This window comes from Gallinula chloropus (genome assembly GCF_964237585.1).
Source record: "Gallinula chloropus genome assembly, chromosome: 17".
NCBI lineage: Eukaryota > Metazoa > Chordata > Aves > Gruiformes > Rallidae > Gallinula > Gallinula chloropus.
In genome coordinates this window covers 5,720,186-5,737,727 of record NC_140102.1, presented here as the reverse complement: position 1 = coordinate 5,737,727, position 17,542 = coordinate 5,720,186, and the positions used below count along the sequence as shown (strand labels likewise).

General features: G+C 47.5%; 3 protein-coding genes across 6 annotated transcripts in view; all 3 read left to right on the top strand.

Annotated features, from left to right (window-relative positions):
* The window catches only part of CLIP1 (CAP-Gly domain containing linker protein 1), a 71,880-nt gene extending 70,220 nt beyond the window's left edge, over nucleotides 1-1,660 (top strand). For all 3 annotated transcript variants that reach the window (XM_084272130.1, XM_084272129.1, XM_084272131.1), the window contains one exon: nucleotides 675-1,660. In XM_084272130.1, the coding sequence (XP_084128256.1) occupies nucleotides 675-897 (223 nt within the window). In that variant the 3' untranslated portion in view covers nucleotides 898-1,660. The remainder of the gene's footprint in view (nucleotides 1-674) is intronic.
* A 334-nt stretch (nucleotides 1,661-1,994) lies between these two features.
* VPS33A (VPS33A core subunit of CORVET and HOPS complexes) lies at nucleotides 1,995-11,029 on the top strand (the record flags this gene model as incomplete). Of its 2 annotated transcripts, XM_084272118.1 has the most annotated exons (13): nucleotides 1,995-2,096; nucleotides 2,194-2,259; nucleotides 2,371-2,498; nucleotides 2,917-3,106; nucleotides 3,944-4,060; nucleotides 4,524-4,698; nucleotides 5,389-5,582; nucleotides 7,237-7,363; nucleotides 7,541-7,608; nucleotides 8,180-8,317; nucleotides 8,697-8,834; nucleotides 8,978-9,146; nucleotides 9,645-11,029. In XM_084272118.1, the coding sequence occupies 13 exons, from the start codon at nucleotides 1,995-1,997 to the stop codon at nucleotides 9,836-9,838; spliced, it is 1,806 nt and encodes a 601-aa protein (XP_084128244.1). In that variant the 3' UTR covers nucleotides 9,839-11,029. The 2 variants fall into 2 exon arrangements, with proteins under 2 accessions (XP_084128244.1, XP_084128245.1); XM_084272119.1 differs by lacking the exons at nucleotides 5,389-5,582; nucleotides 7,237-7,363.
* A 5,647-nt stretch (nucleotides 11,030-16,676) lies between these two features.
* Nucleotides 16,677-16,811, top strand: LOC311198072 (uncharacterized protein; the record flags this gene model as incomplete). Its single annotated transcript, XM_084271955.1, has 1 exon — nucleotides 16,677-16,811. One exon carries the CDS (start codon nucleotides 16,677-16,679, stop codon nucleotides 16,809-16,811), a length of 135 nt encoding a protein of 44 aa, XP_084128081.1.
* Between the last annotated feature and the right edge of the window lie 731 nt (nucleotides 16,812-17,542).

Sequence of the window (17,542 nt, the reverse complement as noted above, 5' to 3'; positions counted from 1 at the left end):
TTTGGGACCTCTGGTAGCAGTCGGTTCTGACAGCTGCACGACACACCAGCCCCGTTTCAGTGCCAGGAAGAACAAACGTAGCTCTCCCTTGGATTTAGGGTGATTGGATCAGCCTCATTCTTAGATCTCTTACTGCAGTGTGTCTGGGTTGCTGAATGATCCTCTGTAGGTACAGATCAAACACTGATTATCATGATGTGTTTGTTGTCAGACGTGGTTGGGTCCGGCCCTTTCCACATTCGGCAGACGAGTCTTTGCTCTTAGAGGCCGGTGGCTGCGTTGAGATGGGGAGATCCAGTCCAGAGACACTGAACTAAAACCGATCTACTGTATTGTGACTTCAGATCTCCCCTCTCAAGGGACAAGAGAACCTTGTTTACATGTGTTTCTTTTTTTAAAAATGCCTGTATTTGTGAGAATATTGACATGGAGCAGTTTGTCTGTAAGTGTTGTGGTGTAAGGGGTTATGGGGGCACCGCAGGGTATAGTTGAGATGTCAAATCTTCAGAAGGGGTTTGGTAATATTTTTCTAGTTACATTTTTGTTTGTGTAATTAGAGACAGAGACAGGTGTAATTAGAGACAGGTTCTCATGCAGGGCAGGGAAGTGGGCTCTTTCTCTTTTTTATGGAGGAGAAGGACCCTGCTTGACTTGCGCCAGTGCTGATCTTGCAGTGAGGAAGAAAGCCTGTCAAAGAAGAAACCCCGTCTCTTCTGCGACATCTGCGGCTGCTTTGATCTGCACGACACTGAAGACTGTCCGACCCAGGCACAGATGTTGGAGGAGCCGCCCCACTCCGCTTACCACGGCAGCAGGAGGGAAGAACGTCCCTACTGCGACACCTGCGAGATCTTCGGGCACTGGACGGCCGACTGCAATGACGACGAGACCTTCTAATGCAACCCACGGCCGGGAGGATGGACTCTCTGTCCGCCCGCCTCGGACGATTTATACCACCAGCATTTGTGTGTGCTGAACGTCAGGAAAAGGGACGGTGTTTCTTGACCCCCTCGCTCCCCTTCCCCTTGCCCATCCACTCCAAAATCAGTAAATTTGACGAATATTCTGCTCCTCTGCTAATAAATACCTGACCTCTCTTTAATAAACTTAAGTGGAATATAAATAAATGGTTTAACAAATGACTTTATGCTGTTTCTTCCCAGGTGCTGGGTTTGTCCCCACTCTTAACAAGAAACGCCGCCGTGCTGTGGCAGCTGTCGGTGGGGCAATGTGTATAGGAGCGAAGCACTATGGTTATAGTAAAGCTTATTTAAATTACCTTAAACTTCTGCTGTTACTTCTCACGTTTGCACTAAACCCGTTGAAGGCGCAGTTTGTACATTGAGATTTTTAAGCTTTTTTTTTTTTTGTCTGTCTTTGGACACTGGACTGAGTTGAGAAATGTTTCCTGTTCAGTAACTCCTGTCCCTGCGCTCGGGGGTTGTGCTGTGCCCGCAGCGTCAGCCGTGACCTCATGAAGCAGGTAAGAGGGAGCGGCCGTGGTTGGACGCCCCGCGGCTGCACGCACCCCGAAGGGGGCCCGGGACATGTCGTGTGTTTGGGTTGGGGTTGGTTTCTCTGCGCTCTTTCAGCCTGTGCGTGGTGTGTGCCTGTACATAAGCATAGAGCTCTATTAAAGTTATATTTTGGAAAAAACCCAGGCTGCGTGTTGGACCTTTCTGTGCCCTGGGGATGGGGGGGGAAACGGGGCCAGGGGCGTGCTGCCCCCCGCCAGGGAGCTGGGAAAGGGGGGCAGCGCCTCTCCATGGCGCGGCAGCCTGCTGCTGACGGCGGCTGTGGCGTCACCGGCGTGGGGGCGCTGTGCCGCCCGCCCCGCCGGCTCCGCCCCGCCCCGCCGGCTCCGCCCCGACCCGCCGGCTCCGCCCCGCCCCCGCCGGCTCCGCCCCGCCCCCGCCGGCTCCGCCCCGCCGCGCCTCCTCCCGCCGTCACGTGGCCGGCGTCATGTGAGCGGCGCGGGCGGCGGCGGGAGCGTGATGGCGGCGCACCTGAGCTCCGGGCGCGTCAACCTGACGGCGCTGCGCGAGGCGGGGCGCAGGGAGCTCCGCGAGTTCCTGGACAAGTGCGCGGGCTCCAAGGTGGGGGAAAGGCCGGGGCCGGGGCCGAGACCAGGGAGCGGGCGGCCGGCGGGCCCGGGCCCGGGTCTGGGCCTGACGCTTCTGTCTCTTCCCGCAGGCCATCGTGTGGGACGAGTACCTGACCGGGCCCTTCGGGCTGATCGCGCAGTACTCGCTCCTGAAGGTAAACGCGCGGCGGGGCCGGTGGCGGAGGGCGAGGCGGCGGCGGTCCCCGCGCCGCGGGGCCTCGGCACCGGGGCTCGGCGCCGGTAACTAACGCCCTGCCCCTGCGTAGGAACATGAGGTGGAGAAGATGTTCACGCTCAAGCCGGGCCGCCTACCCCAGGCTGACGTCAAGAACATCATATTCTTCGTCAGGCCCAAGCTGGAGCTGATGGACATCATCACGGATAACGTGCTCAGGTGCGGCGGCCGCCGGGGCCGGGTGCGCGGGGCCCTGTGGGGCCGGCCGGGGCTCCCTCCTGAGCAGGGGCAGGTTTGGTCTCACCTCTGGGCTCTGAATGGGGGACGCTGTGCAGGCACTTGAACGGCCCTGCGGCCGCGCTTGGAACCGGGCGTGCTGGGAAGGGGCTGTCACTGGAGCTGGCAAAGCAGAGGGCAGCGTTCCTTCTAACTATGTGGAATGAGCCGTGCTTTGATCCGCGCTCCTCCTGAGAGCCACAGGAAGTCACCTCGCCCCGGTTCCAGACCTGTGGCTGGGTAAAAAAAGTTCTGAAGTACAAAGTTAGGAATGGAAGCAGGGGATAATACCCCCCTTCCCCTCAAACCCCCTGCCCCCAGCCCAAGGCCTGTGCTGGTTACTTGCCTGTGACTCTTCCAGGGAAGACAGAGGCCGTGCTCCCCAGCGGGACTTCCACATCCTCTTCGTGCCGCGTCGCAGCCTCCTCTGCGAGCAGTGGCTGAAGGAGCAGGGTGTGCTGGGGTCCTTCATCCACCGGGAGCAGTACAGCCTGGACTTGATTCCCTTCGATGGAGACCTGCTCTCCATGGAGTCTGAGAGCGCGTTCAAGGTAAGCGCTCGCCTCGTCTTTGAGGTGAAACGCTGGGTTTTGTGTGGGCTGCTGGTGGTTGTACAGAGGCTCTCAGAGGGTTCTGCATCTCATTAATATTCAACTGTAAATGGACAGTGACGTTTTCTGGGCAGGGACACTAGGTAATGATTTTAGAAAGTGCTGTGTACATTCTGCAGGGAGAGGCCTTGCAGGGACAGTGTGGCTTGGTCCTGAGTGCTGAACTGAGCCTGAACTTGTGACAGCACTGAAGGAACTGTTGCTATGCTGAGCTGCAGCCACTTCCTCCAGCTTTGATTGCTGCTGTCATTTTCACAGATCAGACACTCCTGAGGCTTAAAACACTTTGTTATTACAAAGAGCCACCGCAGTTTGTGTCAATCCATAGCCAAAGAGCCACGTACTGCAGTTAATACTGCACTGCACTGAGAGTTAACAGCGTGCCCCGTTGTTCTCAGAATGCTGCATCCAGGACTGGAAGGTTTCAGGGTCTCTTTGGCCATCTCCGCTGTACTGAGCATAGCGCAGAGGAGGCATCAGGGCATGCAGCAGCTCGTCGGCTGCTGGTGAGGTGGTGTGGCCTCGTGACAGGGAGAGACTGTGCAGTCACTTTCTGGCTCTCTTACTCCATCAAAATGGGAGGAGTCTGTGGCGCTCAAAAATACAAGTGTCTGGTCTGATCTGTGATTCGATGTACTGACAGCACAGGGAATGTCTGTGTTTGCCAACTGCCGTAGTTTCTTTCTCCAGCCTACATGCCCCCTGAGCTGTTCACATGGGCCACATTCTTCTGTGTCAGGTCCACACTTTTCATCGGGAATCCTTCTTGTCATTTAGGAATGTTACCTGGAGAGCGACCAGACCAGCCTGTACCATGCGGCAAAGGGGCTGATGACACTGCAGGCTCTCTACGGAACAATCCCGCAGATTTTTGGGAAGGGCGAGTGTGCCCGGGTAAGGCAAATGTTGCTGCTTAAAGAAGTGTGTCTGTTCTTTGGAAGTGCCATAAGGAGCATTTGGTTCAATGTACCTGTGGGCTTTCTGAATCCAGCCACAGACCTTTCCGGTCATAGTGGATTTTCGGGACCAGGGCCCTCAGGTCTTTGCATCTCTGGCCAAAAGAACAATCTTTGCTGTTCAATAAATCTTCCAGTCAGGAGGATTGAATACAGGGGGAGATGTGCAACCTACTGCTCATGCCTTAGCTCTTTCATCTCTCATGTAACTCGCCCTTTTGACTTCTCTCTGATCAATCTGCAGTTTAATTGGTATCTTCTATAATGAGGGAGCAGCTTGAGATGAACCCCCTCTGTCAGCCATTCTCTTCCTTTACACGAACGTGTGCTCATGGAGCCTGCAAGTCAAACCCTTCTGTTGTGACCTGCACCATAACCAGGCCAATGCGATTTCTTTTCAGCACGTGGCTAATATGATGATCAGGATGAAGCGCGAGTTCCCTGGCAGCCAGAACTCAATATTTCCCGTCTTTGATACGCTCCTGCTGCTGGACCGCAACGTGGATCTGCTGACACCATTAGCGACGCAGCTGACGTACGAAGGGCTGATAGATGAGATCTATGGAATCCAGAACAGTGAGTACTGCCTGGTGAGGGGAGGTCTCAGGCGTGCTGGAGCAGGTTGCAGTGTCAGGCAGGTTTCTGCTTCACTACACTGCAGTGATGTGGGAGCAGCTCACCTCAACTCCATGCAGGGATGGCTCGGTCTCAAGCTAGAGCCCATCAAAATCAGCTCTGGCTCTCTTTTTGCCTGGGAAGGGGAGTTGAATACAGCACATGGGTATTGACTGGGAATATTTTGGATGTTGACTGTGTGCAGACAGGGTGACACAGAACACGTAGTGTGGGAGCAGTGGTGTTACTCTGTGCCTTCACTCTCCAGCCCGGCTGGCTCACGTTGTCCCACACTGAGGGGTCAGTAACAGTTTGTGAAGGACCATCAAGAAGGCTCTCCTCTTCTTCAGGACATAGCAAGAAAAACTCCAGAGAGGCATTTCTGGGTTTTAATCCCTCCTGCTGTACTGAAGGCTGGCTGGAAGGCTTTTTGAAAGCAAAGCAGCTAGAACTTGGGTTCAACCACCAATGTTTGTATAGGTCCCTGGGTAAATACAGGGAGACTGTCTTTAAGTGACACATGTAAACCTCCTAATGACTCATTGCTTATTAGTTGTGCTGCTCAGGGCATACATTCCCACAGCATGTTTATCTTAACTTCTGGTGATGAAGTTCCAGTCCTTAAAAGGGTTATTTCTCTGCATTTGGTAGCTTATGTGAAACTCCCTCCTGAGAAGTTTGCCCCGAAGAAGCAGGGTGAGGGTGGGAAAGATCTCCCCACAGAACCCAAGAAGCTCCAGCTGAACTCTGCTGAAGAGCTGTACGCGGAAATCCGAGACAAGAACTTCAATGCTGTGGGGTCCGTGCTCAGCAAGAAAGCCAAGATCATCTCAGCAGCCTTTGAGGTGAGGCCTGTATCACACTGTGCTTATCTTGTCGTCAGGTAAGTCACAGTCTGCATTCAGTAGGGCTGTGACAGGCAGCTTAAGCTGCTGCCATGGAGTAATACAGCCAGAGAAAAAACAAGTAGTCTCCAAAAGCCCATCCAGTCTCTTCCCCTGCCCTGGGATAATATTGGCTGCACTTTAACTGTTCTGAGTAGGTATTGATCAGATCTTCTCTTGAGCATCCTGCAATGATGCAGATCCTCTCTTGCCTTCTCCCCACACCTCTGTTCTGGGGCTTTTCCTGTCCTCACTGTTAGAAGCTTGTCTCAGAGCTATCCTAAACCACAAATCCATAATAGGATTCACTTTCTTCAGTCTGCAGAAGTCAGGTGCAGCTTCCCTCTGCAACAGGCCAAAGGTTAATTTAGTGCACAGCACAGTTATACTTCATTGCTGCTATTAACTGAAAGGTCCTTTTCTATTTCCTGAGGAGGCAGAGGAATGACTATAAGAAGTAAGATTCCAGGTTGTATGTTTGTAGAATATTATGGCTGGCATAAAAAAACATTAAGAATGTGAAAAAGACTGTTATCTTACAGGAGGTTTGGCCTCATGCTCACATGTCACCTTAGACAAAGCTGGAGAGTGCTGTGAGGTGTTTCTGGTTTTGCTTGCAAACATCCTGTTGATGATTCATAAAGAAGCTGGGATCCCACATCTCTGCTTTCAGTCTCCATGGTGAATGTCAAGAGAACTTTTCTCACTGTTTGATGGTTGGGGTTTTTTTCTTTACCTCTTTGTTTCTGCCACACTTGAGATGAGGTAGGGGTACCTCAACTGAAACACTGTGTGCTCAGCCTCCACTCCTAGTAAATGACTCATTACTGCAATATTAGCACTGAAGGTGCTAAAGATGGGTTATTCATAATGGTTGTTAAAAAAACCCCAAAACTTAAGAAATTGTCAGAGGTAATAGGTGATAATGAAACAGCAGCATATTGGCAGCAGAGGACTTCTTAAATTGCAGGCTTCATCATTATCACTCTCCTGCCTGTACTTGCCCATATGAGTCAAATTATTATTATTTTTATTCCAAGTTGCAGCAAGAGGCAAGTAGCCCAAATGAAATACAGACCTCTGGACTGCTCTGAGAGCTGAAGTCTGCACTGTGCTTCATCAGATCCTTGCTCAAAACCTGGGACATTGTTACAGCCAGGTACAGTGACTGGCAGGCTTCTGCTTCAGAGGGAAACAGACCCTGCCAACCCAGTTCCTCAGCATCCTTCACTACTGCTTTGAGGGGAAATGTCCCCCATATCTGGCAGTGTTTGCCTAGAGCTCCACATTTACTGTCAGCTAGCAAAGTAATTATCTTTGCATGAAGAAGATAATTTTGCTGGTAGGGAAACTGAGGAGCAGATAGTGATGGCTGAAAATCAGACAAAGGTGGCAAGCTTTGAACAAAAATGGTCTCATGATCCTGTTGTATTGATCAAAGTGCTGTGACAGGTAATGCTGTGACTTCAGATATGTGTATTTTGTCTAAAAGGTTGTGTATCTCTAACAGTATCTGCTGTTGTTGTAGTAAGTACATTTTACATGGTAAAATTACCTAGTTGGTGTGTGGCCAGTTAATCTGAACAAGACCCAACCTAACGATGGATTTCTTTAGGAGAGACACCATGCAAAAACTGTTGGAGAGATCAAGCAGTTTGTCTCACAGCTGCCACACATGCAGGCAGCAAGAAGTTCCCTAGCAAACCACACCTCCATTGCAGAACTCATCAAAGACATCACTAGTGAGTAGTCACTCAGTAGTCTGACTAATGCATGACAACTTGATAGACGTTATTTGACTCGCCAAAAAGTGGCTTTGCTCCATCCAGTGTATCTCCACAGAACTGCTCAATGTGGACAATAAGCTGCCAGTTGCTATTGGATTGATTTTCAGTTTGTGTTTTGCTTTTTTCCCAAAGCATCTGAAGATTTCTTTGATAATTTAACAGTGGAGCAAGAGTTCATGTCTGGAATAGACACAGACAAGGTAAGTAGGTAATGACAACTGGTGACTCTTACATCTTCAAAAAACCACCCAGTATATTTCTAAAGGTTTTTTCCTTTGGGGTTTTTGAGAGAGGAAACATCTGATTGAGATGAAGTCTGTCTCCTTCCAGGGTCAAGTTGTGAGCTCTCACATGTGTCTCCTTGCACACTTGCAGGTTGTTTTTTTCCCCCAAGTGACATGTTGCTGAACGTACTGGGAGACAGAGCTGTACAGTGCGCTTTGCTCTGGTTACCTGTCACTGCAGGTCTGTGCAGCCAGGGTGCTCTGGACTGTACAGGGGCACTACACTCTGCAAGGGATCAGGGACAGCTTATAGACTATTCATCAGAATTTCTGCAGTGCATCAAAGTCTAGCTGCTGACTCTGGGGTCATCATGCTTGGGGCACTGGTGCTGGGTCACTCTTTTACAGACAGTCTTGAGCTGCCTGGAGAGCAGCTGCACCCTCTCTTGCTATTCTGGAGACACTGGGCATAACTAGACCTTTCTTCCAGGTCTTCTAGGTGCTTTAGCAGGTCTTTGAATCACTGCTTATGTATTTCTTCTGACAGGTTAACAATTACATTGAAGACTGCATAGCTCAGAAACATCCATTAATCAAGATCTTGCGTCTTGTGTGCTTGCAATCTGTGTGCAACAGCGGACTGAAGCAGAAGGTTCTGGACCACTATAAAAGAGAGATTCTCCAGGTCAGGCTGTAACTTTTGGGTCAATAATTTTCTGAGAAACACTGCATCAAAGCCTCAGCATTATAACACCCACATTCTAGACAGACACATCTTAGACATGGGTAGTGTTGGCCTCCAGTGCATAGAGCACCAGGGCTTCTGGTTGGGCTGACAGCACTGACTCTGGAGGCACGCACGTGTGTTTTACAGCCTGTAGATACAGAAGGGGTTGTATGGTTGCACTTTTTGCTACTATGATTTAGCTGCTTTAAATACAGTAACACGCCAGAGAGATCTTAACAAAAGAACTTTTTAAAAGTAATATATTTGGCTTTTTTTTTTTTAACACTCTGGTCACAGGTTCTTGACATGTATTAAAGGTGAGTTCTTCATGTTGCAGACTTATGGCTATGAACATATATTGACCTTAAACAACTTAGAAAAGGCTGGACTCCTGAAACCTCAGACAAGTGGCAGGAATAACTACCCAACAATCAGGAAAACCCTGCGCTTATGGATGGATGATGTTAATGAACAGGTAAATAAACACCTCAGCAGTCACCATTACATACAGAGTTATGTGCAGCAGGAAAACCTTTTGGCTTTGGTTTTATTTCTGTGGCTGTGCTTTGCAGCATGATGTGGGACTCACCACTGCTCACACTCTGCTCTCTCCTGCAGAACCCCAACGATATCTCCTATGTTTACAGTGGCTACGCTCCTCTGAGCGTACGCCTGGCACAGTTACTGGCTCGGCCGGGGTGGCGGAGCATAGAGGAGGTTTTAAAGATGCTGCCAGGTCCCCATTTTGAGGAGAGGCAGCAGTTACCGACTGGCCTGCAGAAAAAGCGTAAGTTTTTGTTTGTTTTCTCTGTCGTTGTTTTTAATGGGAGACAGATCCATCTCTGTCAGGTTGGAATGAGGCAATCAGAAATCAGGGCTGGCAGTCTCTGGCAGTCTAAGTGTCTCATCTCCCCATCCCACTGCAGCATTAGGTCTACCTAACCATTTTTTTTAAAACAGAGTTGTACATTTGTTTACCATCTCAGCAGCGTACTAAAATAACCCCTAGCCATACACTGTGCTTTCAGTAAGTAATGTTACTTTTCAAAGGTCAGCATCAATCTCCTACTATTAAGCCTGGGCAGGCAGAAGCACATCCTGTAAAGAGACCGCAGAGCTGGGAGCAGAGTCTGCATTTCAGGGCCCTGGTCTGATACTCCACCCACCGGGCTCTGCTCCAATTCAGCTGCTGTATTTATTTCAGTTTTAGGTCATTTTGAGTTTGGTAATTAAGGGGTAGGAAACATAAAAGTAAGATAACCTGTAAATTTCTCTAAATACACAGGTCAGCATGGTGAGAACAGAGTCACTCTGGTGTTCTTCCTGGGAGGTGTGACATACGCAGAAATAGCTGCACTGAGATTCCTGTCCCAGATGGAAGATGGAGGCACAGAGTACGTCATTGCCACTACAAAACTGATCAATGGAACAAGCTGGATCAAATCCTTGATGGAAAAACTGGAGCCTGCCCCTTTCTAGGGTCTGTGGCAAAAGACAGTAAACGTGCCAGGTCCCGTGTGACACAGGCACTCCTGGTCTTCTAGCGTGGCTGCTTGAATGTCAAACATGACAGAGAAAGCAGCTCTCTGAAGACCACCTGATGATGCAGTTACTCTGCACTTGTGTTCTCACTGTTTGTGGACCAGCCTAGAGGACAAGCGGTGCTGAAAGCATTACCAATGAAATAAACACTGGGAGAGAGATCCCTCTGTGTGGTCTGAATCAGCAAACAAGCGCTGGGGGAGCAGGGAGTTGCTGTGGTCCTGTTTGGCAAATGCTCCTCTTTTGTTTTCCTTTCAGTTTAGTTTTAGTGGGGGGACGAAATTACTTCTTTTTACCCTTCTAGGATGCTGAGGTGGCAGGATGTTTTCTGTTCCTGCTTTCATACCAGTATTTCCAGCCTGTCTTTCTGGTTCCTGATGTAGTCCACCAATGCACTGAATCTCTTGCAGTCAGAGGGATCTGTGCTCAGCTGCACCTCTGCTGTACCCAGGGTTCAGTCTCCTGCTCATGTTTTTGAAAGCCAAGGAACTTGTGCTTCCCACAGCTTCAGCACGTTCATGGCAACACGGAGCAGGAAGGGCCAGGCCCCAGAAGCTGCATTTTTCTCACATCTTTGGAAGCTGATCATACAGTGGAAAGAGAACAACTGCTAAGGGGAAGCAGTAAATTTTTTTACTGCATAGGTTTAGAAACGTTACGGCTCTTGGGCATCTAGAATAATGCACCTGCAGGATGTGCTTAGCTTGTGCTGTACTGTAACAAGCTGTCTGTCAAGGTTAGTTGTCTGTAGGCCATGCTTAAGTCCACTGTCCTGCACACTTTGGCCCAGGCATTTGCTGTGTTTCCTGCAGTAACAGCTAACTGTTGAACTATCTGGCTGCACATCAACAGCACTGACTTACAAATCCAACCAACTGCACCCACATTATGTGCGATGTAATTGTTGTAATCAGACTGTTACGACCTGTTTCAAGGTACATGCGGTTGACTGAACAAAGGCTCATCTATCACAATCCCCCCTTTTAATCACCATTTTGTTCAGTAAACCATTATCATTTTCGGTGGTGTAGTATAAGAGTTTCAACTTTTTCATCATCATATTAGAGGCCCATTTTTAACTCGTACTAACATGACATGTGTTGCTTCTATTAATTTATTAAAGTGCAAGGACCAAATGTTAAGCCTCGTTGAGATTCTCTTTCTCGCGTCTCTTTTCCAGTCCTTCTCTAAGTTTGGCCATGGTATCCCTAACAATGCCGGTATGATCTGCATAAATACAACACACTTCTCCCAAGGCTACACAAAGTCCCCAGATACATACAATACCCAGGACGGGTGGCGGTGTGTCAGTTCCCTACAAGGGTTTACTTGGTCCCACTTACTGCCCTCTACCCCCCCTTTTTCTGGGTAGGTGTGTTTTTGAAACAGTGTTAAGCCGGGGTTAGCATTGGGGCAGCTTCAGGAGGCTCCGAGATTTTTCTCTTAGTGCACCTTCGTTTGAATTTTTCCCAGTTAATCATTTTTACTTCTGGGGAGCTGCACCATACTCCACTTAGGTCTCTCCGGCAACACACCTGGACAATAGTTATTGAAAGAGGAACGAACGGGGTCGTTTGGGTGGAAACAATAATACTCTGGTCTATTTCCGAACCTATATATATTCCACCACTGTGGTGACCATTTTTCAATTTCCCCTTTGTGTGTAATAATTCCCATAAATTCCCCTAGGAGGGGTTCCTTCATAACAGTGAGACCACCACCGGCCTTGGCAGATTTTACAAATAAAACACACAAAAGGATAACCATTACAACATTCGACTCCACACTTAACTCTGAAGTTTTTACACACTTACAAGTTTCTCCTTCGTCACTTATCTGTGCCAATATTCCTTTTCTTATTAATCCCTTTCTTCATGCCATTAGCTGTGTTATATAAGCGTCTACTAGGGAATCCTCCAATCGCGGATGATTCCCGGGTTATTCATGTCACACGGCATCCCATATAACATTTCGAAGGGAGAAACACCCACATCAGTTCGCGGCTGTGTTCAGCTATTTAATAGAGCCAATCACCTAACCCAAAACATCCCTGTTTCCAACATTAATTTTGTTAATAGTTTTTTTTAATTTCTCCATTCATTCTTTCAACTCTGCCAGCACTTTCTGGGTCCCATGGTGTGTGGTGTTGCCACTCAATTCCAAGTGCCAGGGCTATGTCCTGGATCACTTTGGAAGTAAAATGTGGTCCTTTGTCTGAATCTAAAGTTTCAACAATCCCATATCGGGGAATAATTTCTTCTAATAATATTTTAACCACCACCTGGGCCACGGTTCGTGTTGTCGAATAAACATTTATGTCTTCCCACTTTTGGCAACTCAGTAAAATCAATTTGTATATTAGAAAAGGGTCTATTCTTCCTCATGCTTGTTTTCCCTCCCCCCCCCCTTTTCTTTTTTCTTTTTTCCCTGTTTATCCTTATTTACTTTTCTTTTTCCTTTTTTCTGTTTTATTTCCTTTTATCTTTTTTCCTTTTCATTTTTTCCTTTTTTCCTATTTCCTTTTTTCCCTTTTCCCTTTTTCCTTTTCCTTTTTCCTTTTTTCCTTTGTTCCACAAAATGTTTTTAACTAATAATTTTAACAGTACTGCTGCCTACAGCAATAGTCCTCCTCCTCCCGGGCACTGTGCCCCTCTCCTGTGCTGGCATCTTGCTGGTGCCAGTGTATCTGCATAGTGGAGGTGGCCAGGGAGAAGCAGCTGAGCTGTGTGCTAAGTCAGCAAACCACACAGCTGTAACTCTGAACAAAGGCTCATCTATCACATGGGAGATCCTTGAGCCTTTTACTTTAGTCGCCTTCAGAAGGGATTGGTGTGAGGTGACTTCTTTGTCCTGGGTACACCCACCCGTCTGGACAGCAGCTCCAGGGTATGAATGATATCAGTGTGTCAAGAGCTTATGTCTGAAGAGGCACAGACGCTCCCTGCATGGGACTCGGGCCAAAAATAGCTGTGTCAGTGACCCAGTAAACACTGGGTTTAAAACTGGCACCTTTTTTCCACCACCCCCCACACTCAGTTTATAAATTGTGGTACTTTGCTGCCACAAGCTGTTGTAGAGCTCAAAATTGCAAAACGGAATTTTCCATGGCTTTGGTTGTAGGGCCTTTGGGTGTTACTGAGCCAATGTGTGCAGGAGGCAGCTCCTGGCTCCAGACCGCACAGCCTTGCTAATTGCTAGAGACTGGGGCGGGGGGGGGGGGGGGGGGGGAGTGGGGGGCAGAGCAGGGTCTTTGCTTCTGCCTGTGCAGCTGCCCACAGCGTGTGCTGCTGCACCTCAGCCCTGGCTCCCGGTCACTCACTTTACTCAGAGTCTTCAACAGCAGCCACTGGGGGACTCACACCGCATTTCACTTTTAAATAGTTGAAAACAACTTGAAAAGAAAAAAAAAAACCCACCTCACACCTTAAACCACTCCCTTAGCAAACATTTCTGCTCTCAGTTATCCTGCAACCCTCCACCCCCTTCTTTTTTCCGAGTTGTCATAGTTCTGACTATGGGTTTGGATCTGTTGTTTTCTAAGACAGCTCTGCCAAATCAACCAGCTCACAGAGCCCCTCTGTCTGTCCAACTCCAGTTGGCTTGTCAGAATAAAATATATTTGATCTTTTTTTTGAAAGTGTTTTCTTGCTCTCTGGAAGACAAAAATAAATAAAATACACCACTGCACTGTGGTAGCTTTATCCTTCTACCCCTGCCCCAGGACAAGTGATTTACTTAAGTTCAGGCTGCTTGTCTAGCCATCATCGGGGCAGTTCTCTTTAAGCCTATGCATTAAATGCATTCTGGTCTGCCACTTAACATACTGCAGCAGAAATAGCAGAATTGTTGAATTTTAAAGAAAAATAAATTTTTAAGCATCTGAGACTTTTCAGGTGAGTAGGCATCTTGCAGATTTGTCTTACAAAAAACAAATCATGCTGCACCAATGCAAGGGGCAAATGTGGATGTCCTCACTGTTATTTCTGCAGTTCCACTGTAAAGTAGGTAACTTCACAGCACTTAAAAAATAGCTTTGGATCAAAACATTAGATGTTACTGTGCAGAGATAAACAAGAAACAATGTGGTTCTGAGCACTTTTTGCAGAGTGTCCTTGGCTTGGCCTTGAGGGTCCTTGTACTATCACAAGGAAATAAGTAGCAGTGACCAGGGCAGTTTGTGAGTGTAAAGGCTACACCACACTGAATAGAGGAAACCACACAAAGCACCAATTCAACAGCTTGCCTTTTCACTGGGACCAGCCAGTGCATGTCTTAGTAACACTAGAGGCAAAACTTACTCTGAGAATAGTTTATGCTGGACACTTGATCAACTAATTTACCAACAACAGCACTGCATATTTTTTTATGGAGAGTGTGGCTGGCAGCACCAGCAAGCAATAGCCATGTGGACACTCAAACCAGAGAAAGTCTCTTCCTGGAATTATTCAACAACAACAACAAAAAATATAAGCCATCTTGACGTTGATCGATTCTCTGGAGGAGCAATTACTACTTAACAGGCTTCCTGAGCAGCTTGATTATGTTCTGCTTCTGTCTAAGGCCTTGCTGACCATGCGGGTAATAATTTGATAACAAGAGAACCTAATTAAATTAAGGGACCATTTTCTACATCATAATATCTTTGTAGGCAACAGATTTGATTTGCAGTACATACTCTTCCTTCTCTCCACTGTCTGCATTTGTCTGGTTTACAAGCAAAAAAAAGAAAACATTGCCCAACCTCCACCCCAAAAGACACTCACTTTTCATGTAACATTATCAGAAAGCAGTTTTGCTAAAAATAAATATATAGCTTACTTCCTTCTTCACCCCCTTGCTGCAAAAGAGTTGTAGCACTTGCTCTCTAAAAGGTAGTGATTGAGTTCTTGGGTGTGCAAGGGCAGTGAACCAGTGACAGTGCAGCAATTAGGCTGTCTTCAGCACTCTCTTTTGATAAAGGAGGCCAACTCAGCGCTCAAAATTCCATCCTGTAATGTGCTGCTGAGCTGGGACGAACCCCAGCTGTATGTGAGCACCCTCCTGCACAAGTGGCCCACAGAAGCACGGGGCTCTCAGAGAACGGAGCAAGAGGCACAACAGCCTTCCAGATAATCACAGAATAAAGAGTGTAAGATGACAGCGTGCTCTGTTAAAGGAAAAAACCTCCACATCTAAACAAATGCAGGTTTTTGACGTGGTAACACTAAGCCATGGTGCTTAAACTCACGAAAGACTGTTGACAGAGGCACTCTGGGGAAGGGGAGCTATTTGGCATGCTCCGTGCTGCTGTGCTGCACGGAGCGCAAAGCAGCGATGTCATACAATAATTGGTCCTGACCACACCTAGTGCATTAGTCCTCGTGTGGGCTGCAAACACAACCTCATTACTCCTGGCTCTCGGACGAGCGGATCAGAACGGGATCAAACTACAGCACAAACCGTTTAGGAGCCAGAACCTGAAGGGACGGCTGCAGAGCAAGACGAGAGAGGAATAGGAACTTTACAAAGTAGAGCCCATCATCTACCTGGGTAAGCAATTTATTTCTTTATTACCATCTTTTTAGATAATCAGAAATCACATAAAGTCTATAGGCAGAAAACTTCAGTGGGAAACAATGGCTGGTTTTAAAATACAATAGCTCCTATAGAAGTGCCTGAGCTTGAATGAAATGATCGCTCTTTAATTAAAGAGCCAAAAGTGAACTCTTTATCACAACAACTCTTTATCAATATTTTAAAAAAATATTCCAAGTGGCAGGATGGGAATTCCAATTACTTTGGCTGGTTTTAGACTGTTTAGAAGAGAAATAATCCTTTTAGGTTAGCTTTATAAGTCTGGTTTTAATTTCCCTTTATGTGCTTGACCAAGAGTGCGGATACTTTTGATCAAGCACAGTTATGATCAAAATTAAAAAGGAATGTATAACGGAAGGATGGTAGAATTTTTTTAGATGGGTCATCACAGCTTTAAGTCTGAGGAACCAACAACTTTTGTGAAATAGTTCTCAGATTTTTTATATTAAACTAACAAATGAGCAATCAATTCAAAAGTGATGTGTAAGTATGGCTTTAATACACAGCTAAATAATGAATTCTAAAGCATCTTATCCCATGTCTCCCATTTAAAGGCTATTTTTAACAAGAGATATAAATATTTGCCTATGCAAACTTGTATTTAAGCCCCAGTTTTCATCATTCTTCAACAAAGGCTCAGTTTGTGCCAGTATCTCCATTAGATGCAATTATATCATTAAATATTAATGGTGGCTTCCTTGGAGGAATTGACCACTTTGATCAGAACACACTGTTGGTAATGCACCATCAGCGACCGCTCTGAATGTGAAGCTTCCTGGATGCACAGCCACTGACAGGGGAGGAAAGGTACCAGGAGCCAGCTGGACTCTGTAAGGACCTCCAGCCCTTACCAACGCAGAAGCATCCACTGCCTGTGTGTCTGTATTTAAATTTGTTTAGTTATCAGTCCTGATTTGGGGGCTTTGATCAAATCCCAAACCCTTTTCCAACACTGCGCAGCTCGGCAGGACTCTGAACAAGCACACACAAGCCCAACCTGACCCTAACAACCTTCTGAGAAGGACAGGTGGCTGTTATCCCTCCTGAACACAGCCATTTCTCCCCAGAGCAGAGCCACCCCGTCGTCTCTGCAGTCTCCTTGCTCAGAAAGGCTCATCCTGTCCCTTTGATTACAGACTGGGGAGGAGCACGGCAGCAGCCAGCCTTAGAGACTCTACCTGCCGTGGTGCCGGGGAGAACCATGCCGGACTCCTTCGCCGTCCACTTCCTCAAGGTGCTGAAGGAGCTGCTGGCCTTCGTGCTCTTCAGCTACACCGTGCTGGTCGGGGCGCTGCTGCTCGCCGGCTGGACGACTTACTTCTTAGTGCTTAAATGAGAGCACCTCTTCTGCAGCCACAGGCTGGCTAGAGGCAACAGGCTCAGCAGGCAGGATGGCGGTCCCTTCCTCCTGCACCAATTCTGCAAGCGTTTTGTTTCGTTACTGCCTAACGACAGTTTTATTTTCTTATGTAAAAAGAGTAAGTATTAAAAGAAAAAAGTATCTACACACACGCATTTTATTGATCTTTGCAGCTCCTGGAGATTGTCTCCTACGTGTGCCAGTGTTCCCTGAAATACTTAATACCCTCCCAGCTGTTTTTCTCCCAAGACTCCCACCCCACACCCACAGCAGTCTGCTGCGCACAGCAGAGGGATGCAACGCAACTGAAACATGACCAACATCTTCAGTAAACAAGTCCTGCCTTGTCTAACTCTGCCTCATTAAGGGTGTGAAAGCAGAGATACAGAAATTACTTGTAATTTTTTTTTATAGAAGTCTTGGGAAAAGATGTTTCAAAGCAGCACAAGGTTTCCCTCTTCCTACAGTTTTATGAGGTACACTTCTCGGGGTGGGAGCACCCACCCTGAGTTATATACAGGCCAACTATTTGGAGCTAACTGAAACATATACCCATAATACAGCGCAGCATCGCTTAAAGTAAACTGTGCTGAGCAAACAGAGCCTCACAGAGGACAGGAATTTCTGCTATAAATAAAAATAGATTTAATTGATCACCTCCTTTCATGTGGAACCACACAGGAAACCATTGCTGGAGAAGCTGGGAG